The sequence below is a fragment of the Dipodomys merriami genome, unplaced genomic scaffold (assembly GCF_024711535.1).
Source record: "Dipodomys merriami isolate MVZ:Mamm:240054 unplaced genomic scaffold, mDipMer1.0.p SCAF_8, whole genome shotgun sequence".
NCBI classification, from domain to species: domain Eukaryota; kingdom Metazoa; phylum Chordata; class Mammalia; order Rodentia; family Heteromyidae; genus Dipodomys; species Dipodomys merriami.
The window spans coordinates 59,360,327-59,386,592 of record NW_027206401.1 but is presented as its reverse complement, the minus strand read 5'-3'; the positions used below and the strand labels follow the sequence as shown (position 1 = coordinate 59,386,592).

Genomic DNA, 26,266 nt, shown 5'->3' with positions numbered 1-26,266 from the left:
TTTGAAATAAAAAAACACATTGTAAATAATAAGTATATAAAATCTCTAAAGAGTACATATAAACTTGTAAGATTTCTTACAAATCTGGAAGGATCTGAAGCTTCAACATGTAACCATATATTCTTTAAGACAGAGATCTGAATGTGCTCAAGGTAAGAACAATGAACTGTAATCACCAAGGTGACTTGAGGTTTGGTTTGTTTGGGTTTCCATGAGGAAATGCATTCAGAATAAAAAGAAAATGAAGGAAAACTAGAAAATCTAACTTTCCCTCCAGGTAGTACCAGTCATGGATACCTGATTCATTATGTAACCAAGAAATAGTAAAAACCCATTTCTATAATTTAACTACCTTGTGTTTCATTAAAAAGAAGATTTTACAGAGCTGTTCTGAAATACTGACTACAAATTTCAGTTCTCAGTCTTATTCCTAGGCATGCTAATAAATTTGTTATGTACAAGATTATACTTCTCAGACAAGAATTCATATAAATAAGAACTTGTTTCATTTCAAAACTTAAAAGCCTCATTATAACAAGACTTGAGATAAAAATTCCTAATATGAGATCCATGTCATGTTTATATAAATGAATGTTTATACAAATTTATCAAAATACAAACTATTAAAAATCAGCTTGCTTGTATTTTACTAAAAAAAAACACTAATGGAAAAGTTTCATTTCTACAAGTCTTACTTAAGTCCTCCTAAGTGTCTTGGACACCCAAACGACTCTTACAGAATACTTACCTTGTTGATGTACTTGGTTATCTGATACTTGTTTTTTAGCAATTGTTTCCCTAGAATCTGTACGTGAAGGACTGGCTGGAGAGTACTGGCCAGAAGACTGTGGTGTAGTGCCAAAATCAGATGAATAGCCAGAGTGATGGTGTTTGTCACTTTTTATTTCTTGCTCAGTATCTGAACTTTTTTCTCTTTGCTCCATTGTTTGGAAAAATGGTCTCGTTTCACGTAACTTTACAGATTCACGACAATACTGAAGAACAGATTCATGGTATGCATATCTTGACAATAATATCTACTTCTGTGCAATTTGTTTTCCCCACAATATATCTGCAATTCCACAATTCACATCACTAACCAACTGAGGAAGGAAAAGGAAATTCATCAAGAAATTATAGAACTCTGTAATTAATTACAGTGAAAAATATGAAAAGCAACATAATATACAGATTATTATTCACTGATTTATTTGCTGGTACCAGGACTTAAACCCATGGCCTCACCCTCTCACAGGGCTTGCTTGCTCCCGGCTGGCACTCTACCATTGGGTCATACCTACAGTCACAGCCTTAAAGGCAGCAGACTGAACTGAGATTTGTTCTTGCACACTTTTACCTTCTCTTGGTTTCACTCACCAGTGCTGTTGTGGACTAAATTAAGGAAAAAACAAATGTGGTTAAAGCAATGTTACTAGTACTTAATAGCTTCTTCCCTCCACTTCCTTTTTTACTACCAGAATTTAATTATTTTTAAAATAAATTTGGTATTCTGCCAGAATTGATATTAGTAAAATTTGGTAATCATTTGGTTATACATGTTTATATGGTATATTTCCTAACAAATGTCATTCTTTCTGATGGAAACATAGAATTTCAGTGTGTGTGTGTGTGTGTGTGTGTGTGTGTGTGTGTGTGTGTGTGTGTGTGTGTGTGTGTGTGAAACACATTTTCTTGATCCATTCATCTACTGAGGGGCATCTGAGTTGGTTCCATATCTTAGCTTTGGTGAATAATGCTGTGATAAACATAATAGTGCTGGTATCTTTAGTATGGCCTTGTTTGTGATCATTGGGGTAAATGCCCAGAAGTAGGATTGCTGGGTCTTAGGGAAGCTCTGTACTATGTAAATTTTTTGTTTCTTTTGTATGCTTTTCCTCCTATGGTATATCCCCTGTTGTCATTGTATTTGATTTTGGTACCCTGCATCTTGTATATACATTTATCTAATTTGGGGAGTAGAAGAGGAAAAACAAAATGCTGAAACAAGGACACAGGATGACCCACTGCAACAATAATACTCACAAGACAATATGTTGGAAATGGAAGTGGAAGAGGTGGGAGAGGGAAGGGAAAGTAGGAGAAAAACAGAGGGGGTAACAATGCTGAACAAGAAATGTACTCATTACCTTACTCATCTAACTTTAACCCTTCTGTACAGCATCTTTACAAGAAAATAAAATTTAAAAAAACTTTTTTGGTGAAATAAGTGTTAGGAATTTTTATCTTGATTCTTGTTTTAATGAGGCTTTACGTTTTCAGATCAAACAAGCTTCTATTTATATGAAATCGTGTCTCAACAGTGTAATCTTATACAGAGATTTCTCAGCATGCTTAGTATCCCAGGTTCAAACCTCCAGCATAAAATAGAACAAGATTTAGAACAACTTTCTGAAAACAAAAAGGCAACACCAGTAAGACACATATCCTATACCAATTGTACCATATATTCTATTCATCTCAGATACCACTATGGCCATCATATTATCAAAGAATTTTCAACACTAACACTTAATGCTGCCAGAACTACCCTCAGGAAAAGATTCATAGAGTTTCTAGAGCAAGGGCTGGCAAAATGGATTAAGACTTCATGCTTGTATAAATATTTGACTCCTAACTCCATTCCTGGACTCCAAGAAGTATCTCTAAAAATTGGGGCAAAGTTATATGCAAACGTCTGAGGTAGTAAAATGCAATTTTTAACAAACAGAAGCAACTTAAATATCTAACCATCACAGATTAAGAAAAGTACTGAAGGCTGGGCACTAGTGGTTCATACTTACAATCCTTGCTACTCTGGAGGCTGAGATCTGAAGTTTGAAATTAAGCTAGCTAAGGCAGAAAATTAACCACTAAAAACTTGGAAGAAGAGGTGTGACTTCAGTGGCAGAGCACCAGCAATGAGCAAAAAGGGCAAGCAAGAGTACAAAGCCCTGAATTCAAGCCTCAGTACTTGCAAAAAAAAAAAAAAGAGGAGGAGGAGGAGAAAGAGGAGGAAGAAGTAGAAGAGAAAGATGAGGAAGAAAGAAGGAAGGAGGAAGGAGTTTAGATATGTAAAAATGAAAGTTCTTGACTTAATGAAGAAAGGAAAAAATCATATACAGAGGTAAATATCTACAAGAAATTTTAAGAAGGGCACATTTGTTTTATTATGTGTTTTCTTACAGTATACTGTAATTGTTCTACTTTAATTTTACCGGTATCATCTTTTACTGTCTGACTTGCCATAGGTAGGTATGTGCACAAAAACAGAGCAGGTGTGGGACTCCATGCTGTCTACAGTTTCTGGAGTCTACAGAAGCCCTGGAACTTTCCCCAGCAGACAAAAGAGGACTACTGTTTGGATTTTGGACAATGAAATATTGGTATTTAGCTTTTCATTTTAGATGACTTCAGCAAGCAACTTTATTTTTGGTCACACAGGTTTTCTTTTTTAAAAAATTCTAATCATCTTTTTTTGCCTCCCTCACCCCCCCCCCAACTGGGGCTTGAACTAGGTGCTGTACCTGAGCTATTGTGCTCACTCTATCACTTGAGCCCCAACTCCAATTCCGGCTTTTTGGTGGTTAATTAGAGATTAAGAATCTTATGGATGAGATCCTCAGATCTCAGCTTCCTGAGTAGCTAGGATTAAAGGTATAAGCCTTGTTTTTTACCTCTTATGTTATCAATAATACCAGCTTCTTTTGTTCAATCAATGTTTTGAAACCTATTCCACTCTCCTCCTTAAAGACATTGTTCCTAATTTTCCTATTGGAAAATTTCCAATTACTTTCTAGGCCTATTGTGTTATTCTAGATTTACTAGTCCTGATTTACTAGGACTAGATTTACTAGTCCTGCATCATTTCTTTTCATCTAGGTCACAGTTCTTAATTTTCATGATCGCATCCTTAAATAACTTTTTCCAGAAAGGACACATGATTCAGGAAGCAAATGTTCTTAAGTCCTTGCATTCTGGTGTTCCACTTGACAGTTTCTTAGGTTTTGTGTTTTGCTAAGTTATTTTCAATCGGAACTTTGAAGACACTGCTCCACTGTCTTTTAAATCCTCATAGTCATTCTTTTATTAAATATTTTTGAGCTCTCACTGTATAACAGATTTAAAAAAAAGAGTTCTGAATAAGAAAACATCCCTGCTTTTAGGGAGTAAGCATTCTAGTTATGTCCATCTGGTTCTTAAAATTTTATTGTAAAGGTGCTATACAGAGGGGTTACAGTTACATAAGTTAGGTAATGGATGCATTTCCTTTTGAACAGTGTCACTCTTTTCATCATTCTCTCAAAGGTTTCTTGTTTTTGTTTCTTTCCTGTCACACTAAAATTTCCCAACTATATGAATCCATGTGGGTCTCTCTTCATTGTGTCAGGCTTTTCTCACTCCATTTACCTTTTAATCTGGAAACGTGTACTTTAAATATAGTGCTTTTCTTATATTACTTTTCTGATAGCTTCCCTTCATTTTCTCCTTTTGAAACATTGGCTAGCTGTTCTTGCCTTTCTGTTTTATCTTCAGAAAATTGTAATTTGTAAATCACTATTCAAAAATAATAGGCTTGGAAGTGGTACTGTGGCTCAAAGTGGTAAAGTGCTAGCCTTGTTCGAGAAAGCTAGGAACAGAACCCAGGCCCTGAATTCAAGCGCCATGACTAAAAATAATATTTAATAATGAAGATGATGATGATGGTTTTGAAGATAGGCCAACATTTTCTTTTCCAAGAACCCTTTCTTTTCTGATTTTTCAAGGTAATTATTTTGTTCAGTTTATTATATGTTTGTGTTTCCAAAAATAATAAAATATACATTTTGCTTAAGGTCTCTTCTGATCCAAGAATTCCCTTCATTCTGTGTATCTTTTTTTTTTACTTTTCTTTTTTTTATTGTGAAAATACTGTAGAGATGGGTTACAATTACATGAGCAAGATAAAGTACATTTCTTATCAAGCATAGTAGCCTCCCTCCTCCTTTGTTTCCCCTTCCCATCCCATCCTCCCCCTGCCCCCCATCCAGCCCTCCTCCCCTCCCACCAAAGTTGTAAAGTTCTTTCTCCACTTGTACGTCTCATTGTTGCAATGGGTCCACCTGTATCCCTATTTAAATGATTTGTTTTTCCCTTCCCCTCCACAAATTATACCAACATCAAATACAGTGAAAGCAGGGGTTGTACCATGGGAGAGGGACATACAAAGCAACAAAGAACATTCTGTGTTTCTTAAGCTTCCTACTTATATACTGCTAAATTGATTTCTTTTAGAATTGTTGGCTAACCATGGACAAAGGAGGAGTGAATGAAAACCCTGCGTGCTGGCAGGGCTTTCTGTCCAGAACACGTTGCTTTGAATGCAGTGAATCAGTAATTTATCTAGACGCTGAAATGGGGAAAGTTTATCTCCAGATACAAATACACGCCATGGATATATTACTTTTTTCTATGTTGTCTTTATGTTTATTTCCAGAAGAAATGCTTCTTGAATATTTTGTGGAAAGGGAATGGAATCGCAGTTGTGAGGCACCATGGGGTACTACAGCAATGCTCATGAGTCAAGAAAGGAGACATAATTGTTCTATACAAGCTTTGTCAATTATTCCTTCTTCTCAGTTCTAACCTCATCTGTCATTAGAATCACAGATCTTATTATATGAGAATAATAAACAGAAAGAACAAACCTATACTATCTCAGTAAACAAGAAATTTCAACACGTTCTGAAGCAGAGTGAGATGACAGGGGAACACATTTAGAGAAAAAATGTCCCAAAGCAGTGGGATGTCACAGAAAAGTGACAACAGGATCTCAGAATACTGAGATTTCAAAGGATTTAAATGGTCAGAAATGTGTGTGTGTGTGTGTGTGAGAGAGAGAGAGAGAGAGAGAGAGAGAGAGAGAGAGAGAGAGAGAGGAGAGGGAGAGGGAGAGATGAGTATAAAAGGTGAGGACCCTGTAGAAGATGAGCAGAGACAGAAGTTGATGGGAAGTGAATATAGTCTAAGTATATTATATGAATGCATGAAAATAACAATGAAAACTGTTAACATTAATCTTTCAAAGGAGGAGGGAAATAAAGTACAACTGAGGAGGGAACAGGATCAAAGAACATTACATCCATGTATGGAGATATCACAATGAAGCTACTCTGTGCGAGTAATACATGCTAGTAAAAACTGTGTGGAGAGGTGTCAAGTATTTCATTTACCTCTCAACTCAATGGTGATCAAAACATTAACTAGCTAAAATAAAAAAGAAAAGTTGTAAGTCTTGCCAATTTCAATCCCTAGCAAGTGTTTCTTTTCCTAAAATGAACAAAAGTACCACTGGAGCAATACTAGAAAATTATCATGCCCGATACTTCACATTTTTCATCTAAAAATAAACTCTTAAAAAAAGTCCCAAACAATATAGGTGATGCAAATCAGGTCAGAAAAAGAGGCTACCATCGTGCTGCAGTATCCTTGATATTCAGCAGCAAATGAGTCAGAAAGTAAGTGGTCAGTGACAGAGTCCACTATATGTAATTTCACAATCATAGTCTGATTCATGTGACTGTAAGAAAGGCTTTTAGTTTTAAGACTAAATTTTTTTAAAAAAATTGTTAATTTTCTGTCATAGACCTGTCCCCAGTTTCTCCGTATACAACCCTGCTGCCCTGGCTACCTTTCTGCAGGCAAAGAACTCACAATACACAAAACAAACCAAGAAAGAAATGCATAAGGAAACCATCTCCCCAGAAATGAAATGAAACATTTAAGAGTAAAAGCTCAACATTAAAACCAAAAGGATACGATATTGCTGCAACATCACTACAATTGTTACTTCAACAAAAACCAAAGATTAATAAAAATAAAAACCAAGCAGTGACATGTTTCTGCACAATTCTAAGCAATTTTCAAATATGACTACTGTTTTTATTTGCACCACACCTACTCATAGATTTTTTTTATCAAGCTACATTTGTTTTTCTTTAATTATACCTATGCTTGGATTTTAGGTTTGGATTTCAAATATGATCAGTCAGATCACTGTAAATGTCACCTTAAAACATAAGGGATGATTAATTTCTTTTAAACAGCATTTTAAAACGATGGCCTCAATAAAAGCTATTTAAGAGAAGCAGTATGTACTCTCAAAGTTAGTCAAATGACAACAGCACAGAAAGTTCCCTCTTTCACTCAAAAGACATTTACTGAACAACTACTAAGTGTCAGACATGGAACTATGATTAGAGCTAAAAATATAATAAGCTGGGTGCCTGTGATCATGCTTGCAAACCCTAGCTACTCAGGAGTATGAAATCTGAGGATTGTGATTTGAAACTTAGTCCATGCAGGAAAGTCTGTGGAACTGTTTAACTCCAAAGAACTGGCCAAAAAGAGAGAGAGAGAGAGAGGAGAGAGAGAGAGAGAGAGAGAGAGAGAGAGAGAGAGAGAGAGAGAGAGAGAGAGAGAGAGAGAGAGAGAGAGAGAGAGAGAGAGAGAGAGAAGTTGTGATTCAAGTGGTAGAATGCCAGTCTTGAGAGAGAAAAAAAAGGACAGCACCCAGACCTTGAGTTCAAGTCCCAGCATTGGAACTCGTGCACATGGGCACATACACACGACGCACACGAGGAGCCTTCAGCTGGAATGTTTTGGCAGGGAAAGATGATGGGTGCATTATCAGACACAATGGGTTTGCCATATCTAAGGAGAATCCACGAAAAAACGCCAAAACCTAGCTACTATAATAGTTCGAAAGTTGGGGATGTTAATAAAATAAAGTCATTGCAAACCAAGGGAAAGAATGAACTCAGCTCGGAAAAGTTCACAGAACACTGGTTTTGAAGAAAAGCAATATATGTTGGACAGATAAAAGTAGTCCTCGTGACAAATCTACTTTTCCTATTCTCAAAATAGCAACTTGTTAGTGACTAACGTCAGTGCTTTGTTCAAGGCTACCCAGGGATGAAGAGGATTTCTAAATTCAAAGGAACTGCTATGCACCCAAGGAGACTCACAGGGTAGCCCCAATACCCACTTTCCCAACTCTCTTGGGCCAATAGGACAGATTTTTGTTGTCAGTACCTTTATTCCTCATTTGATCCCTGCAGAACGTGTAATAAAAGAGGGTGACCAAAAGTTTCTCTTCTGCTCTAACCACAATCCGGTCCGTAATGTCTAATTATCCTTCCTCTCCCCTTCTCAGAACTCCGGCCTAGGTCGCCAAGGTCCCGTTGGTTCTGGGCGACTTCCATCGCTGCTCCCCTGCACCCTAGATCTGCCCCCATCTCCCGACCCTCGCCCCCAACAGCCCAGCCCCGACTTGCTCTCCGGTGACCCTCATCCCGAGCCCCAGGTCCTTCCTCCTCCCTAATCCGCTCCCACCCCAGTCCACCCGCAAGCACCAGGCGGTGCCACCGGCCTCCCGCCCCGCATCCTCCACGCCCACCCGACGCCCCAAGGCCCGCCCCCGGGCCGCCCCGGCCCACCGAGCCAGCGCGGCGCCGCCTCCTTGCCTTCGCTGCCTGTGCCCGACGTCCAGCCGCCGGGTCGATGCCGCGCGGGAGAATGCGGTTGGGCGCGGAGCGACGGAGGTGGGCGCGCACAGCCTGGACGCGGGAAGCAAGGCGGGGGTGGGGGGGCGGGAGTCGGCGCACAGAGTGAAGCGGGGCTGGCACGGGGGCGGGACCGGACGGCGACGGCGACGGAGGCGACCTAGCCTCCAGGGTAACGGGGTAGGAGGCCCACACTGCACCGCGGGGTTCCGTAGCCAATCATGTCTCTCCTCGCCTTGCTATTGGCCGGTCTCTCCAGGTCGCCCTTTCTATTGGCTTTGGTGGAAACGTAAGGCGGGACTATGGGCGCGAAGGAAGGCAGTCATTGGCCTGTCGTGTGGGCTGCGGCCGCGCCCTGAGGGAATCCGTTGGCGCCACAGCGGAGAGGACCAGACCGACGGCCAGAGCAGCGGGGCCGCCCAGACAACTGGGCGGCAATCGGACTGTGAGAATGACCAGTGTCTGAGACACCGATCCTGGCCTCGGGTCTGGTCCGACTGCTCAGTTTAAACGCCGCACCGGGGTGCCCCGCCTCGGCGCCCTCCCCGTCCGCAGCGCAGCGCAGAGCGGCCCGCACGCGGCCTGAGGCGGTCGGAGGTCGGGGAGCCGTCCGGGCACGCGAAGCTGTTTAAAGGCGCCCGCGCGCCGCGCTCCCCTGGAACGGTGGCGAGAGCCTGGCTGGGGACTCGCACCTGCTACCCGGCTACTCAGGAGGCTGAGATCTGAGGCTCCGGGTTCGAAGCAGCCCTGACAGGAAAGTCCCTGAGACTCTACGTCTAACGCACACCAGAAGGCCGGAAGTGGAGCCCTGGCCTTGAGTGAGAAAGCTCGGGGCAGCGGCCAGGCCCCGAGTTCAAGCCCCCGTCCTGGCACTCCCACACGAAAAAGGCGATGGTTTAGGAACAGCGCTTACCAGAATCAGGGACTTCTTTCTGGCTGGCGAGGAGCGGACAGCCACGACTGTCCGTCAGCACCCAGGAGGCTCCGCAGTGCCATCCACCTTCGCGTACGACCGTGGGCGACAGCTGACAGCCATTGGTTACACCTGAGGACACAAATTCGGAGCGCAGAGAATTTGCCAGGTGATTCCATAGTAGCCAACGGTAATTCCAAGACACAAGCTAAGCCTTATTCTAGTCCTGCGGGGGCAGGGTCGGCTTTAGCCCCTTCAGTACATAGTTCACCCACAGGTGGATAGTTACTGTTAAGCAAGAAAATGAAACAGCAGCAGTCTCCAAAAATTGTCTAACTGTATACCCTATTTTCAAGGTCCTCAGAATGTGCAGTTTTATTCATCCTACCATATTTAAAATAACAGTCACTATTTGACTTTTTTTTTTTTTCTTCTGGTCCTAGGGCTTGAACTCGGGGTCTGGGTACTGTGCTCAAGACGAGCATTCTACCACTTGAGCTACAGCGCCACTTCAGGCTTCTTCTGAGTAATTTATTGGAGATAGTTTCACGGACTTTTCTGCTGGGTCTGGCTTCAAATCACGATCCTCAGATCTCAGCCTCCTGAGAAGCTAGGATTACAGGTGTGAGCCACAGGTGCCTGGCACTTTGACTTTTTAAAAAACCGAAAGAATTGATAAACTACCAGAAGTAAGGACCAATTTATTGAATTAACTTTTTGAAAGGTTAGCCCACTGTATGTGATAACAATTTCAAAAGTGTTTGTGTAATATTATTGGCTTTGATAGAAGTCATTTTTCTTAGGGCTAGAATTTTCTCAGATTAAACCATTTACCATTTCATTTCATAGTATACTACCTAACAGTCATCCTTTCTGAAATTTTATTTTATATATCTGCCAATTGAAAGGATTTTTGACAGGCTTACTGGTTTTTAAAGATCATATTTATGAAATTCTAGCAGTGATGAGTAATTTGGAATTTTATTTCTAATGACCCTGGGCTTCTATTGCAAATGTAACTCCTCTATAGATTTGCTATTTTGCTAACTGAATATTCATTTTCTGCCTTTCTAGCATTGTCTTGCTTATGCTAATAGTAGGATATTAAAATTCTTCTATAAATGTTTACTAAAAGGATTATTCTCATTTTCCTCTTGAAGATCTGAAGAAATTGATGTGTTTAGAAATTTCCCAACATTAACATAGGCAGGGTGATAAGTACTCTTCCACCAATTTCTAGATTGGCTAATCTAGAAATTACAATGACCTCAGATCACAATCTCTTTGAGTAGCTAGGATTATGGGTGTGAGCCACTAGCACCTGGTAACATTAACTTTTAAACTTTATTTAATAGGTATTCTATTTTGTTGGTGCTAGTCCTGGTGCTTGAACTCAAGGCCTAGGTTCTGTCCCTGAGCTTTTCTGCTCAAAGCTAGTCCTCTACCACTTGAGCCCCAGCTCCACTTCAGGCTTTTTTTTTTTTTTTTGGTGGTAACAGAAGGTAACAGTTTCATTGCCTTTCCTGACCAGGCTGGCAGATATCAGTCTCCTGATTAGCTAGGATTAAAGATTAAGCCATGTGTGCCTGGTTCTAATAGGTAGAAAGCAAGTGAGTACCTTAGGAAAATTTGGATTGGCTATAAGATGAAAGTCTTAGACAAACTTAGTCTATTCTAATTATTGTTGCTTGCCTTTGAAGAACAAAAAGCAAGTATTGTTTCATTATTGCTCTGTATAAAGGATGATTTTTTTTGAAGATTTGATGGAACTAATGAGTTAATTATTTTGTTAGTGGAAAGAGAAGCTATACCATTGAGCTTTTTACTAGTAATTTTCTTATATTTTTCATGGAATTTCATGGAGTAAATTTTAATTTGTAGTACTTCTGCTTTTGTCTCACATCCAAAGAACTGAACCTGAAATTAGTCTAAGTTATTTTTAAATATGTTATCAGATTTCATTACTGTACAATTACATCTTTAACTTATCCCAAAAGTCAATCCTATGTGAATGGTACAGAAATAGCATTAAGAAATATAAACCATAGCATGTCTATGTGGAGTTTTAGGCCTGAAAGGGAGAATATCAGTATGATTTTCTTAGGAAACAACTGCTTATTCTCAAATAGAAATAATACACAGAAAATTGTTGAATTGACAATAAACATTGCTACATAAAGGAAAGAGATTTTTATTAGTTTGGTTTTGGCATACTAAAATTTCCAACACTTCCCTTTATAATAGGAAAATTTCTACATTAGAAACTTTGGCTTGGGCTGGGAAGGTGGCTCAGTGGTAGAGCGCTTGCCTTGCATGCATGAGGCCCTGGGTTCGATTCCTCAGCACCACACAAGCAAAAAGAAAAAAGCGGGAAGTGGCTCTGTGGTTCAAGTGGTAGAGCGCTAGCCTTGAGCTGAAGAGCTGAGGGATAGCGCCCAGGCCCAGAGTTTAGGCCCCACGACCAGACCCAGAAAAAAGAAACTTTGGTTCATTTATTAAATACATACTGAGCAGCTATCTGGCATCCCTTGAAGACTAGAAAGATGAAAAATGGAGACTTTCATCTTCTTACCCTCCAACTGTTCACTGACGAACAAGGAAGAGAAATAAAACTTTGGCTGTAGGAGCTGTGTAATGATAAAAGTGATTATTATGGTATCCTTAAGTTGCTAAGGGACTTGGTGGTCCAGGTAAGCATTCTCAGAAAAAAAACTTTGGGAGAGCTAGTCAGAACTAAGATATACAAGCTAGGTAGAGAAAATCATTTAGACATAATGGAGAAAGACATTGGGAGAAGACAGTGGGTGGAACAAAACCCCAGAGCCAGATGCTGTACAGTTATCTGCCTTTTTATGAACCTTGTTTAATCCCCAAAAACATAGCATAGCTAAGACTACTAAGTTTCTTTAAATAGAGTCCTGATAAAGATTGGGTCTTCAATTTAGAAAGATGATCTCAGTGGTGCCATGCAAAGACCAGAGGCACAAAGAACCTCCAGAAGCTTTAGAAAGGGCTCTGCACCATGGGCAGGACCTGGGGAGGACCTGGATGGACACGTGGGGGCTGAGCACGACCTGCTCCTGGCCCACAGTTCCTCATCTTCCGAACTCATTTCAGTCCTTACTACAGCTCCTTGTTTTAGTACAACTCAGGATGTTGTGTTTTTGTTACAAGTGAAGCCGGGGGCTGTGCATATTTACAGTTAGGAAACTAAAAGTAGAGGACTTAAATTCTTGTCAAATCCAAGACCTGAGGTTGTAAATCATTATGAATCATCAAATCAGTTTGTATTCGATGACCATGCAGATATAGCACAAAATTTCAGAGTATATTGCATACATTAAGGATAAATAAATTTTGTGAAACTTCTTCAGTTGTTTTCTTCTTGGTAGTATTGGGCTTTGAACTTGGGGCCTCACACTTGTTAAGGCAAGTTCTGTCACTTGAGCCATGCACAAAATGCCTTTTGTTTTATTTTTCAGATACAGTCTAATGCTTTTCCTTGCACTAGGATCCTCCTGTCTCTATCCTCTCTGCAGCTGGGATTATAGGCCTGTACCACACCAAGCCTATCACTATTATTTTTATGTTCACTTGATATGCAATTCTCAAAAGGTTTTAAAAGCATTTGAAAATGACTGCACTATGTTATCTGCTGTGTCCTAGTTTTGAGAAAATGGATGTCCACTACCTGTGTTATAAGACTAGGTGACAGGAGGTATATGTGAGAGGGTGATTGGAGAAGAAGGAGCCTAGGTTGGTATTAAATGTCTAAGAAACCTGACAGCGTCCTCCAAGGCAGTGAGTACAGAAAACATGTAAAGTAAGTCACAGTAATGAGCAGTTAGGAGTCCAAGTTTGAGATACTCATGAGACAGGCAGATGGCAGGTTCTTAGAAAGTTAAACATACATTTCTAGTGTGACTTAGTTAACTTACACAGAATGAAAACATGCATTAATAATACTTTACCAACAATGATCATAGCAGCTTTCTTTATATTATGCAAAATAGGAAGCACAGTGAGAATGCATTGTTAAAATAATACCATTACAATATAGTTAGGCATCCATGACTCACACCTGTAAATCCTAACAACTCAGGGGGCTGAGATCTGAGAATCAAGGGTCAAAGCCAGCCTGGACAGTTAAGTCCTAGAGACATGTATCTCCAATTAACTACTAAAAAGTTGGAAATAACACTGTGGTTCAAAGTGGTAGATCACTAGCCTTGAGCACAGTGCCTAGGCCCTGAATTCAAGCCCCAGGAACAGCATACACATACATACAAACCTTTACAATGTACTGCTGATTGTCAATATATACTGATAAACATGGTTAAGTTTCAAAGCTATGATCAAATCAGACACAGCAGAATGCAGTCTATATAAAATATTATACCATGTCCCAGGTATATGTGCAATTATGATCTGTAATTTTTAAAGAGTATAGTCATTATGTTACTACGTGCTTTAAAAAGTGGCAAAATAGCCGGGTGCTGGTGGTTCAAGCCTACCTACTCAGGAGGCTGAGATCTGAGGATGATGGTTCAAAGCCAGTCCGGGCAGGAAAGTCCATGAGACTTTTATCTCCAATTAACCACTAGAAAACCTGGAAGTAGCACTGTGGATCAAGTGTTAGAGCACTAGCCTTGAGCTGAGGCGCTCAGGAACAGTGCTCAGGCCCAGTGTTCAATCCCCATAACCAACCAAAAAAACAAAAAGGTGGCAAAATTTATCTAGACTAGTAAAACTCACAACTGTCAGTAGGATTGAAAGTTACTTTGAGGGTGTTATCACTATGCCAGAACTATCTAAACTTATCAAAATATTTGACACAAGTGAACTTTTGCAGTTTTTAAAAATATGTATAATAAAATAATGTAGAAATAAACAGGGTCCAAGAATAATCGAGTTAATCTAAGTGCCTTATATCATAACAATTTTGTATTCTCTTTATCTTTTAGATGTGCTTCCCTATTTCTTGGTTTGATCCTTTTTTTTTGGAGTACAGTCACTAAAGTTTGAAACTTAAATTCTATTCACCGAAGGACATAAATGGAAAATAAATACCTCTTTTCTGATTGGTCCTCTAGTAATTTTGACATTAACCCTGTCCACATCTTAACATGAGTTATTGTAGCTAAATGGTTTCGTAATCTGGAGAAGTAGTTTTCCAAAGGAATGCTATTACTAGAAGTAGTACTGAACCAAACTAAATATATGTCTCAAAAGGAGATAATTTTGTTCTAAAATATGCATAGTCCAGTTTTGTGTGCTTATGTTTAATACATGTAATTTGAAGACCACCACCCCCAATCTGTGAGTATAATCCAGCCAAATCTTGTCATCTTCTGACTGCCTTTGCTTATTAATACTCTTCCCACAAAAGTCTCCACATCCATCCTTTCTACAACTTCTCAGAAAATGTCTCAGACTTATGGACAAGTCTGCCTTCTCCATGAACAGCAAGGCTCTGTCAGGCAAGTCTTTCTCTCTCCCTCTTTCTTCTAGAATGAACAGTTTCCACTGATGGTTGTCACTGAGTGCCACCACTTAGATCAGTTCCAAAACAGCTGGAATTGTGCCTATGGTTTCTCAGACCCTAGCACCTTTCTATATATTGTTTCATGACACTGGAGCTAAGATAGAGCAAACCACAGTTCCCAGACTTTTTTGCTATTGGCTCACCGTTGGGGCTGTCAAAAGCAAGCACTAAAGGAGGGAACGGAAGAGAAGTTTCTTGAGAGATCTGCTCTATCCAGCAGTAGTTGGTGGTAGTCTAACATTTCTTTTGCTCATAGTATATTTAAATGAGATCAAATCTCATGCTCCTTACATCAAAAAACAGATATAAATACAATGTATACATATTCAGATATATAGATATAGCTATTCACACACCTAAAAGCAAAACTTCACAAATTTTATGCCACCATTTAGGAACAGCTATCACAGTGGGTGAGCAAGTGAGCATTAAGCAAATGTGATCTCACATTTGTATAGCACTCTGCAGAGCTCTTTCACAAAGATGGCATTGTATGATTGTTAACAACCCAGAAAAATGGGAAGGTCAGGTATCTTCCATTGTTAATCAATGAAGATACTGAACTGAGGTTAAAGCAGACTTGTTTAATGGAAATAGAATGTGAACCACATGTCTAATTTCATATTTTCTGGTAGTCACACTAAGGTTTTCAAAAGTTAGCTATTATAATTTTAAATATCTAGAGTATCATTTTAAGTTGTAATCAATACTTTTAGATGATCAAGGAGAAATACTTCACATTGTTTTTAATAAAAAATATCAACACCCAGATTTCTTCAAGGGCCCCGGCTTGGGGTGCCCTTCTTCCCCCATGGCTGGACACCTGCCTTCTGACTTCCCTTTCTCGCCCCCACCTCCGGGCCTGGAGGGCTAGAGCCGGGCTGGGTTGACCCTCGTACTTGGCTGAGCTTCCAAGGTCCTCCTGGAGGGCCTGGAATCGGGCCGGGGGTTGGACCAGGTTCCGAGGTATGGGGGATTGCTCCTTGCCCTCCGCCATTTGAGTTCCGTGGAGGAGTGGCATACTGTGGACCTCAAGTTGGAGTGGGCCTAGTGCCCCAAATCGGAGTGGAGCCCTTTCATCCTGAGGGTGAGGTGGGAGCCGGGGTGGAGAGCCACTCCGAGGGGGCTTCCCCTGCACTGCCCACCCTGGTGCTGTGAAGCTGGAGAAGGAGAAGCAGGAGCAAACCCTGAGGACAGCAAGAATCTGCAGCAAGAACTTGAGCAATTTGCCAAGCTGCTGAAGCAGAAGAGGATCACTCTGGGATATACCCAGGCTGATGTGGGGCTCACCCTGGGGGTTCTCTTCGGAAAGGTGTTCAGTCAAACCACCATCTGCCGCTTTGAGGCTCTACAGCTTAGTTTCAAGAACATGTGTAAGCTGAGGCCCCTGCTGCAGAAGTGGGTGGAGGAAGCTGATAACAATGAGAACCTTCAGGAGATATGCAAAGCAGAGACACTTGTGCAGGCCCGGAAGAGAAAGCGAACAAGTATTGAGAACCGTGTTAGAGGCAACCTGGAGAGCATGTTCGTGCAGTGCCCCAAACCCACACTGCAGCAGATCAACATTATCGCTCAGCAGCTCGGGCTGGAGAAGGATGTGGTCCGAGTGTGGTTCTGTAACCGGCGCCAGAAGGGCAAACGATCAAGCAGTGACTATTCCCAACGAGAGGATTTTGAGGCAGCAGGGCCTCCTTTCCCAGGGGGACCTGTAGCCTTTCCTCTGGCCCCAGGGCCCCACTTTGGAACCCCAGGCTATGGGACCCCTCACTTTGCCACACTGTACTCCGTCCCTTTCTCCGAGGCAGAAGCCTTTCCCCCTGTCCCTGTCACCACTCTGGGCTCTCCCATGCATTCAAACTGAGATGCCTGCCCTTCCTAGAGATGGGGGAACAGAGAAAATGGGAGAAGCTAGGGAAGGAGAGCCTGGAGTCTGTGCCAGGGCTTTTGGGATTAAGTTCTTCATTCACTAAGGAAGGAAGCACAAAGGGGGGTGGTGGTCCTGGGGGGGAAGTGGTTAGAGGGAAGGTGAAGTTCAATGATGCTCTTGATTTTAATCCCCATGTTATTCAACTTTGTTCTTGAATAAAGAAGCCTGGGACACAGTAAAAAAAAAAAAAAAAAATCAACACCCAGTACTATCTTTTAGTTACAACACCTGTCAGTTCAGATCAGCCACATCTGAAGTGTTCACTGGTCACAAGTGGGTCATAGTGCCTCGTGGGACAGCTCAAGTGTGTACCCAGGGGTACAGAGCAGGTTGCCAGCTTCTGCAAAGAAAAATAATGTTGAGTTGGAAATCTACAGCCTTAATTCCACACACAATTTTGTCTCTTACTACTTGTGAGACAGTTGGATAAGGCATTCTTTAAAGCTTCATTTCTGCTTCTCTTTAAAAGAAAAATGAGATCAATTAGTGCCCCTCCATTCTTGCATAATCCCTTTTTTGAAACAAAATCTTTATTAAAAGAGATCTACAATCTGGGCATCAGTGTCTCACACCTGTAATCCTAGCTTCTCATGAAACTCAGATCTGAGAATCATGGTTTGAGGCCACTCAGTCCTCATGGGACTCTTATCTCCAATTAATCACTCAAAAACCAAAAGTGGCAATATGGTTAAAAATGGTAGCATACTAGCCTTGAACAAAAGATCTTAGGGACAGCATCCAGGCCAAGTTCAGCTTCTTGGTTGACTGAGTACGAGGGATAAATTGGCTGCAAACTACTTACACACACACATACATCCCAAGTCATCATCAGAGGGATTTCTGATGAATCCTTTGAGCATATCTGACATCCTCTGAAGAAATCTTTTAACACTCTTCTCGTTGTAAACAGGTCCTGATTCTGTGGATACACTTTGACCTAGACATAGTTGTCTCTTTTAACCTGTACTTAAGATTTAATCAAGTACAAGAAAGTACTATAGTAAGTCCACAGACATCAGCACATTGGTATTGGATCTGTATTTTAGTTTCATAGTGTCAGTTTATAAATGCAAGCAAGCGCTTTAGATCAACTACCCAAGCACTTTTCTAATGTTACTATTTTCTTAGTACTAGACTTTCACTTCAAACAATGCCATGCATAGAAATAAGGCACCCTGAGTAAGAAATCAGGACTTCACTGCATTGAAATGGATGTGAGGATATAAAACCCCAACAATTCAGCTTCTGTCAAATACCCACTTCCATAATAAGTGGTCTCCAACAATCATCTCTTGCTTTTCTTAAAGAAAAACAAATGCACCACTTTGCAATTAAGTTTAAGCCCAGCTCCCAACCCCCTTCCTCAGAAGAGGGAATTCAAACTCAAGAATTCCACCTCTAGCTGGTGCCAGTACTGTGCTTTGACATTTCCAGAAACTTCGCAAGAAAGGGGGGAAGTACCAGCACATTACAAGAATCATCTTCTCCCAGAGGCAGTTGTTAAAATATGTGTGTGCCAACAAATCAAAGAAAGGCTGGATAAATGGGATTGTATTGAACTGCAGAGCTTCTGCATGCCAAAGATAAATAAAAAGCACACAGACTGGGAGAAGATCTTCACAAAAGACAGGGACCTTATATCAAAAATATACTTAAAGCTCAAAAAATTAAACCCTCCCAAAACAAAGAAACAATCATTCCATTAATAAGTGGGCTAAAAAATTAAAAAGACCTCCGGAGAGGAAATAAGAATGGCCAATAGACACAGGAAGAAATGTTTGGCATCTCTGGCCATAAAAGAAATGTAAATCACAACTACATTGAGATTCCACCTCAACCCAGTAGAATGACTATTATCAAGGAAACCAATAATAACAGATGCTGATAGAGATGTGGCCAAAAGGGAACACTACTACACTGTTGGTGGGAATGTAAACTGCTTCAACCACTCTGGAAAGCAGTATGGAGGTTCCTTAAAAGACTAAACATAGAGCTCCCCTCAGACCAGCAATCCAACTCTTGGGGCATTTACCCAAATGATCACAAACAAGGCCACACTAAAGCTACCAGCACAACTATAATCATTGCAGCATTATTTACCATAGCTAAGATATAGAATCAACCCAGATGCCCTTCAGTAGATGAATGGATTAAGAAAATGTGGTATATATACACAATGGAATTCTATGCTTTCATTAGAAAGAATGGCATTGCCCCATTTGTAAGGAAATGGGAAGAGTTGGAAAAAAACATTAAGTAAGCCAGATCCAAGGAATCATAGGCTCCATGATTTCCCTCTTTTGTGATCATTGGTATAGTCACTAGTATAGGATAGTCCTAGCAGAGGATCACAATAGCCCAATAGCTATGTGCATATGACCACATAAAATGTTATTGAAATGATCACCACAACATGGAAACAAAAGGGTTTTTGTTGTTGTTTTTAATGTGCTGTTTGCAGTTGTTTCTTTTGCCTTTCTTTTTTCCCCCTCTGGTTTAGTCCATGTGGTCACTGTTTCTGATTTCAGTATCCTTTGACTTGTATCTCATTTTGGGGAAGGAAACGGGAATCACAGAAATGGTGGGGAAAAGGGTGAACCAAAGTAACAGCGATACTCACTAGACACTACCTCGGACATGAACTTTACAAGTTGGAAGGGGAATGGGAGGGAAAGAAAGTGGTAGAAAACAAGGGAGGAGGTTAACATTGTTCAAAAACAAATGTACTCATTAGCATACTTGTATAACTGTAACCCCTCTGTACATCACCTTTACAATAAATTTTTTTAATGTGTGTGTGTGTGTGTGTGTGTGTGTGTGTGTGTGTGTGTGTGTGTGTGTGTGCTGATTCTGAGGCTTGAACTCAGGGCCAGGGTGCTGTCCCTGGGCTTTTATTCTCTAGTCTAGAGCCTTTACTTGAGCCACAGGTCCACCTCTGGCTTTTTTTGGGTGCTTAACTGGAGCTAAGGGTCTCATGGACTTTCCTGCCAGGGCCGGCTTCCAACTGTCATGCTCAGATCTCAGCCTTCTGAGTAGCCAGGGATTACAGGTGAGAGCCACCAGCGTCCACAGGCTGCTGGCTCTTATCCCTGCACCTGGCGATGCAGGCTCCTGACTTTTCACAGTGCACTTGGTACCCTGAGGATGCGCTGCCTTGTGACAGACAAAACCAAGGTGAACACAAATAAACCCACGTGGACATTGTGTGTGTGTGTGTGTGAATTAGAGCCTGAAGTAGCTTTCCTCAGCACATTCCACCTCTGCGGGGTGGGTGGGTGGGTGACTCGGGCGTTATCTGGAAGGTTCCAGTACATGGGGGGGGGGGGGGGGGCTGCTTTTTAACACACGAGCCCGGCACGTAAAAGCTCGTTGTCTTTGTGCTTGGGTCTATGTGTGATTGCACCTCGATCGCTAGTGTCCTGCGGTCGTTTTCTAACGGTCTGCCAGTGCAGCCGTTTCCGGTCATTCACACGGAATCCGAGCCTACGACCGGGAACCGTCCGCGCTGCCGCGGGAGCGGCCCACGGCCTCTACCTTCTCTCCGCCTCGCCTTGCTCTAATTCCGGGTGAGGTCACGGAGGGTGGCGGGAGGGCCACCCGCTGAAGCCTCTCCGCGGCGTCGCGTCTCGCGTCGCCCGTCTTCAACCTCCAGTGAACGGCCGGCCGCGCCGCAGGACGGCGGGGCCCATCCGGGCTCCTCTGCCACTATGGCGGCTCTGGGGGAGGCTGCGCCGCAGGCCAGGCCTGCGGGGCGTGCCTGTGACGTCACCGGCCTGCGCCTGCATCCGCGTAGTCATGGTGACGGGTGGGCGGGGCCCCTGGTCGCCATGGTGACGGGCCTGCGGCGAGCTGCTTAGCAGGCATCTCCACTTTAATCTGCTCAAGGATGCCAGCCCAGTTCTTAGGTGATTTCCTGCCAAGCTGACAGAAATCTTCGACTGATGAGGAAGAATTAACCTATTTTCTCCCCTTTGCTTTTCTTCTTAAAACCCATTATTTTGCCTTGTTTAATCTTTAGTGTCCTAAACTATCTTAATAACTAATTCAGTAGGAAAACACATTTCAGAAGTAGGATTCCAAAGGAAAATTAACTATAAAAGGTCCTGTTGGCCAGACATCCGTGGCTCATGCCTGTAATCCTAGCTACTCAGGAGGCTGAGACCAGAGGATCGTAGTTCAAAGCCAGCCGGATCAGACTAATCCAAGACACTCCCATCTCTAATTAGCTAGCAAAAAGCTAGAAGTGGAGCCGTGCCTCAAGTGGTAGAGCACTAGCCTGAGCACAAAAGTTCTGGGGCAGCTCCCAAGACCCTTGAGTTGAAGCCCCAGGATGGACACCAAAAAACTAAAGCCCCCTCTTGGTACATATACATAACTGTAAAACTAAGTAAAACTCAGAGGATCTACTTAATACAAGGCAAAAATAGGACAAGAGATGTTTACAGAGTAGTTTTCTTACCAATAGAAGTACTTGATGCTGTTTTGGTTCAAAAGGCTACAAATACAATATTAAATAACTCTGGCTTCAGGTCTTCCTGTATTTAGGAGACAGAAAATCTGGGCCTGGTGGTAGTCTTTAGCAACTTGCTCATATGTACTAATCACTGTTTTAAAAATGAGAAATGGGCAAGCTTTTTGCAGATGATGTCACACATTATTACATTTAAAAATCATGTAATACATAGCAGAAAGAAAAGGTGGGGCTGGAGATATGGCTCCTGGAACAAATACCTGGGCAAGAAGAAAAGACTGGAAATTGCACATACCTTGAATCATCTCATAGCAGCAAAAAATGAATGGTAATAGAAGCAAGGTAGAGTTTAACACTATGACACTACCCGAGATATTGAGAAAACTCCATAAAAGCTGGATGAAATCGAAACTTTCTCCCATCCCAGATACAGTTAAATAATATAAATGGTTAAATTTAATTCTCCTTGTTCTTATTAGTGTACATTAATTGTTTTACTGTGGTATAGCTACACATGTATGCAATATACCACGTAAAATCCTCTTTCTTATCCTTGACACCCATTAAAGCAATTTTAACAGGTTGAATCATTCTATTCTCATACATGCATATGAAAAACTTAGGTTTCCTTTCCCCCCACTTCACTCTCCCTTTTTGTTCTTGCGTCTCTCCAAGGCTCCCATTCCCAAAATCTGTCCCCTTCATCTTGTACTCGGTGTCATTGGGTTGTGGGTTTGTTGTTTTTAGTTTTTGAGGTCTCAATCCCTCATATGACAGACAAGATGAATCATTTTGTTTTTCTCCTGTTTTTTCAGTTATAATGAGGATTTGCAGGCAAAGAACATAATTTCAATCTACTTAATGGCTGAATAAAACTCTAACATATATTCATCAATGGTTGCTTACCTAGGCTTATTCCATAGTTTGACTATTGTGAAGAATGCTGCTATAAACATCTCAATTGTATGCAGGCTTATTCTTCAGACTGAGACTCAGGAGTTTAGCTGAATCATGAGCCAGTTGTACCTTCATTTTATCAAGGAATCTCCAAACTGATATCCAAAGTGTCTGCATGAATTTACATTGTAGTGTGGTAAAAGTTACTAAGCTTAGCTGGGCACTAGTGGCTCACGCCTGTAATCCTAGCTACTCAGGAGACTGAGTTCTGAGGATCACGGTTCAAAGCCAGCCCAGGCAGGAAAGTCCATGAGACTCTGATCTCCAATAAAGCACCAGAAAACTGGAAGTGGGGCTGTGGCTCAAGTGGTATAGTGCTTGCCTTGAGCTGAAGAGCTCGGGGACAGTGCTCAGGCCCAGAGTTCAAGCTCCACCACCGACAAAAAAAAAAGTTACTAAGCTTGAAAGTGCTCCATTCTTTGCCTGCTACTTGCTGGCATGATGGACAGGCTTCTTCCTGTGCCTAGAATTGTAGCTTTGTCCAAAGCTGAGTCATAAATTAGTAAGACTCAATACTTTCCACAAGGCTTAGTTTACAATCCATCTTACTAGCATTGACTATCTCCTGGTGACATCCTCTTCATCTTTAAAGGCAGGAAGAAACTACATTTCTGGAGAGAGTTTTAACTTTTCCAAAGCCTTGTTTGTCAATGAGAAGAGGAAAACCAAAAGAGTGATTCAAGATATAGGTAGGTAGGGCTTCTTGAAGCCAGGGCAGTTGGCATCTCACTGCAGAATGGCTGCCAGTTATCCCTGCAGCTTTGTTGTTTTGTAGCTCTATGTGGCCGTTGGAAAGAAGCACTTAAGGGAGCTCTTGGGAGAGTTTCCTAAGGTGCCCAGGGCATCCCTAGAGACTAAAGTACATTTCTAGTCTGCAGACTTCTTAAGGTAAGCATGGAAAAGAGCTGTAAGGTGGAAAATGCAGTACCCCTCAGAAGGTGAGAGCTTTGCCCCCAGTTTAATTCTCCTTGGTGGTGAAGGTGGCAATGTCCCTGGAAAGTTTCATGATTCTGTGGGGGGAGGAGGGGCTTCCCCGGGGGCTTGGGATAGCAGCTGTACAACCCAGAGAAGAGTCTGGAAGGGTGGGGGAAAAGTCACTACCTCACAGTGAGAGAAGGTACCCTGGTAATGCTATAAGTCGCTCTCCAAATCCCAGTTGGTCAACTTGGAGGCCATTGCTGCCCAGAGGGCCCCATGGGATCAGACCCAACACACTAAACCAGAACCAGGCCTGGGACTCCTCCTCACCCCTGACCCCCACCCTGGGGGCCATTCATGCAGGAAGCTCAGGCCTTCCCACCCCACCAGGGCCAGCAGCAGGAGTCTTCAAGCTACTTGGCTTTGGCTGCATGGAGAGGAAAAGAGACTGAACCTAAAATGAGCCTAACACTTTAAAATTGGACTGTGTATCAGAAGCCAAAGGAACCAGACTATTACTGAATTTGTCCAAAATATTATGATGGGAATTGAAATGCAATAAAGCATGACAGAGTAGAAATGGGAGAGGGGAATGACTCAAATTTTATACCAACTGAAAATTCTCAGTCAATGCATGTATAGATTCCCACTATATGCATAATTGTATATTATGAGTTTTCATTTAGTATGTAACTTTTATCATCACCTTAAAATCAGTATACCCTTTGTAATAGTTTCACATTTCCATTTTATTATATTGCCAGTTTTTTAAACCATTAATAAGTTGTAAGGGCACTTGTGTTGTTTTAAAATTTTTTATGCTTTCAATTTTAATAATAAAAACCAACATTATTAGTACCAACTGATCTTTGGACAAAGATTCTATTTGATATTCCATTAAATGACAGTTTTGAGAGGTCAGGTGCTGGTGGCTCATGCCTGTAATCTAGCTACTGGAGAAGCAGAAGTCAGGAGGATCACAGTTACAGACCAGCCCAGGCAAAAAAAAAAAAAAAAAAAAGGAAAGAAAAAAGAAAAAGTTGGCAAAACCACATCTAAGCAACAGTAGGAAGCATAAACAGGAGGATCTTGGTCCAGGACAGCTCAGGTAAAAAGTGAGACTCTTATCTAAAAAATAAGTAGAGTGAAAAGGGTTAAGAGTATGGTTCAAGTGGTAGAATGCCCGACCAACAAATATGAAGGCCTGAGTTCAAACCCCAGTAGCACAAACACCAAATAGTCTATTTGAATAAGAGAGATTGTAGTACAGATCATTCAGCTGGGATTTTGATGATGTTTAATGGGTGGGGTCATTTACCACTTTAGTCTTTGCTGATTTATGCAGAGCTGATAGCTGTGGTTCAGTAGGAAATAACCTGTTTTCAGTTACACAGTCAATGATATTGATTCCATATTGTGCTTTTGTGTAGCCGTATGATGTTACATAGCCATGATATGAGCTCCAGCTCATAATGGCTGTGGGAGGGCAAAAGACCCATCTTTCACTCTAAAAACCCTGTTGTGACATACATTAATACCATAGCATTATGATGATGCTCTAATGTATAACAAAAGATTAAGTTGGAATTTGTAGAAGTTTCTGGAAACTTTTTATTATAATAAATTGGAGGGGGAGACAATTTCTAAGTCACTAAGTTGGTGCTACAGGAACATAATGTATGTAAAAATATTAATAGAGCTTTTCTAATCTTCTCTTGACAAATTTGAGAGTCATTTGAGAGTTCTTGTTTCTGAAGAAGTCTTTGAAATTCAATAGAAGATTTACTGAGAAGTCTGCAAGAGGAAATAAAGAATGCTGACTTGAAATTTGTAATTCAAATGTGCTTTTCTCTAAATCCTAAAGTTCAGTCAGTTGGAATATAAGTCAAAAATATAAAATTCAATAGTTCTCACATTTTGGATTGGTGTGGCTGAGGGCATAGAATTCAGATATAAGTCAGAGTCTTTAACTCACAAGCTGCAAATTGGAGGAAGGTTCTAGTTCTCTAAGTTTTACTTCTCTTTGTAAAATGGAAAATGTAGTAGCTACTTCTTCAAGCTATTTTGAACATTACGTAATTTGCTTAGTAAATTCCAAGGCTAATGAATGTTGGTATTATCTCCTTAGAGAGCGTTCAATATAGATATTAGAGTGTGAACAAATATTGTTACTACTGATATTGTTCCTTATATCTAGCAATATCTATGTAGGTAATGAAAAATAAAAGGTTTTTCTTTGATAACAGTCATAGTCTATGATCTACATAATCTAAAAATATCTAACATTCCTAGAAGGGAAAACTGAATAATTTGAAGGTGTCAAGCCTTCTGAAATTGATTTATAGTCTAATTAACATTACAAAAAACTTAATAAATATTTCAAAATGATCTTAGAGTATTTTGAATTTAATTATATATCATAACACATTTAATCATATTACTGTTCATGGTCTCTCCTTTTTTGCTTTATACATAATTTTGGGTTAATATATTGCAACTTTTCAAAAAGAATTCTAAAAGTGGAATTGCTGGGTAATACATATGATCTTAAGACTTTTTGACCTATTAGTAACCAAAAGATTTCAAACCAATCTCCCAAAGACTATGAGAATTCTTGTCTTAGTATGTCTTTACCAGCACTCAGTATTCTATCCTGGCAATTGAATGTGGGGAAATAAAAGGGTAATCCGTTTATATCTAACACTTTAATTTTGTTTTTTTTTACTTATCTGAGAATCATGCAAAGTAACAACAGTCAACTTGTAATTCTTCTCTGACCACAGGCACTAATATAGATGCCTGGATGGCCAAGTATAATAATGCTAAACACATTTCAACGTAAAACCTTTTGAGATGTAACAGCAGGTTAAAGTACTGGAACTCAAGACCTCTCCCTCTGTTTAGCATTTTAGCTCACAGCTGGCCATCTACCACTTGCACAAGCCTCGTGTTCCAGCTTTTTACTAATCAATTGGAGATAAGAGTCACATATATG

At 41.0% G+C, this 26,266-nt stretch overlaps 1 protein-coding gene, 1 long non-coding RNA gene and 1 pseudogene across 3 annotated transcripts in view; 2 read left to right on the top strand and 1 right to left on the bottom strand.

Annotated features, from left to right (window-relative positions):
* Positions 1-9,735, bottom strand: part of Lca5 (lebercilin LCA5) — a 38,212-nt gene extending 28,477 nt beyond the window's left edge. The window contains exons 1-2 of one of the 2 annotated variants that reach the window (XM_070010817.1): positions 9,454-9,735; positions 749-1,103 (exon numbers count right to left, since the gene is read on the bottom strand). In XM_070010817.1, coding sequence (XP_069866918.1) covers positions 749-944 — 196 coding nt within the window. In that variant the 5' untranslated portion in view covers positions 945-1,103; positions 9,454-9,735. Of the gene's footprint in view, positions 1-748; positions 1,104-8,070; positions 8,263-9,453 lie in introns of those variants that run through there. The other variant, XM_070010816.1, reaches the window with a different exon arrangement.
* LOC138819355 (uncharacterized) lies at positions 8,515-12,822 on the top strand. The gene is made up of 2 exons (XR_011369407.1): positions 8,515-8,579; positions 8,800-12,822. It is a non-coding gene; the product is annotated as an uncharacterized lncRNA (long non-coding RNA).
* Positions 12,823-15,078: 2,256 nt separating this feature from the next.
* Positions 15,079-17,875, top strand: LOC138819419 (POU domain, class 5, transcription factor 1 pseudogene; annotated as a pseudogene).
* The last annotated feature ends 8,391 nt before the right edge of the window (positions 17,876-26,266 follow it).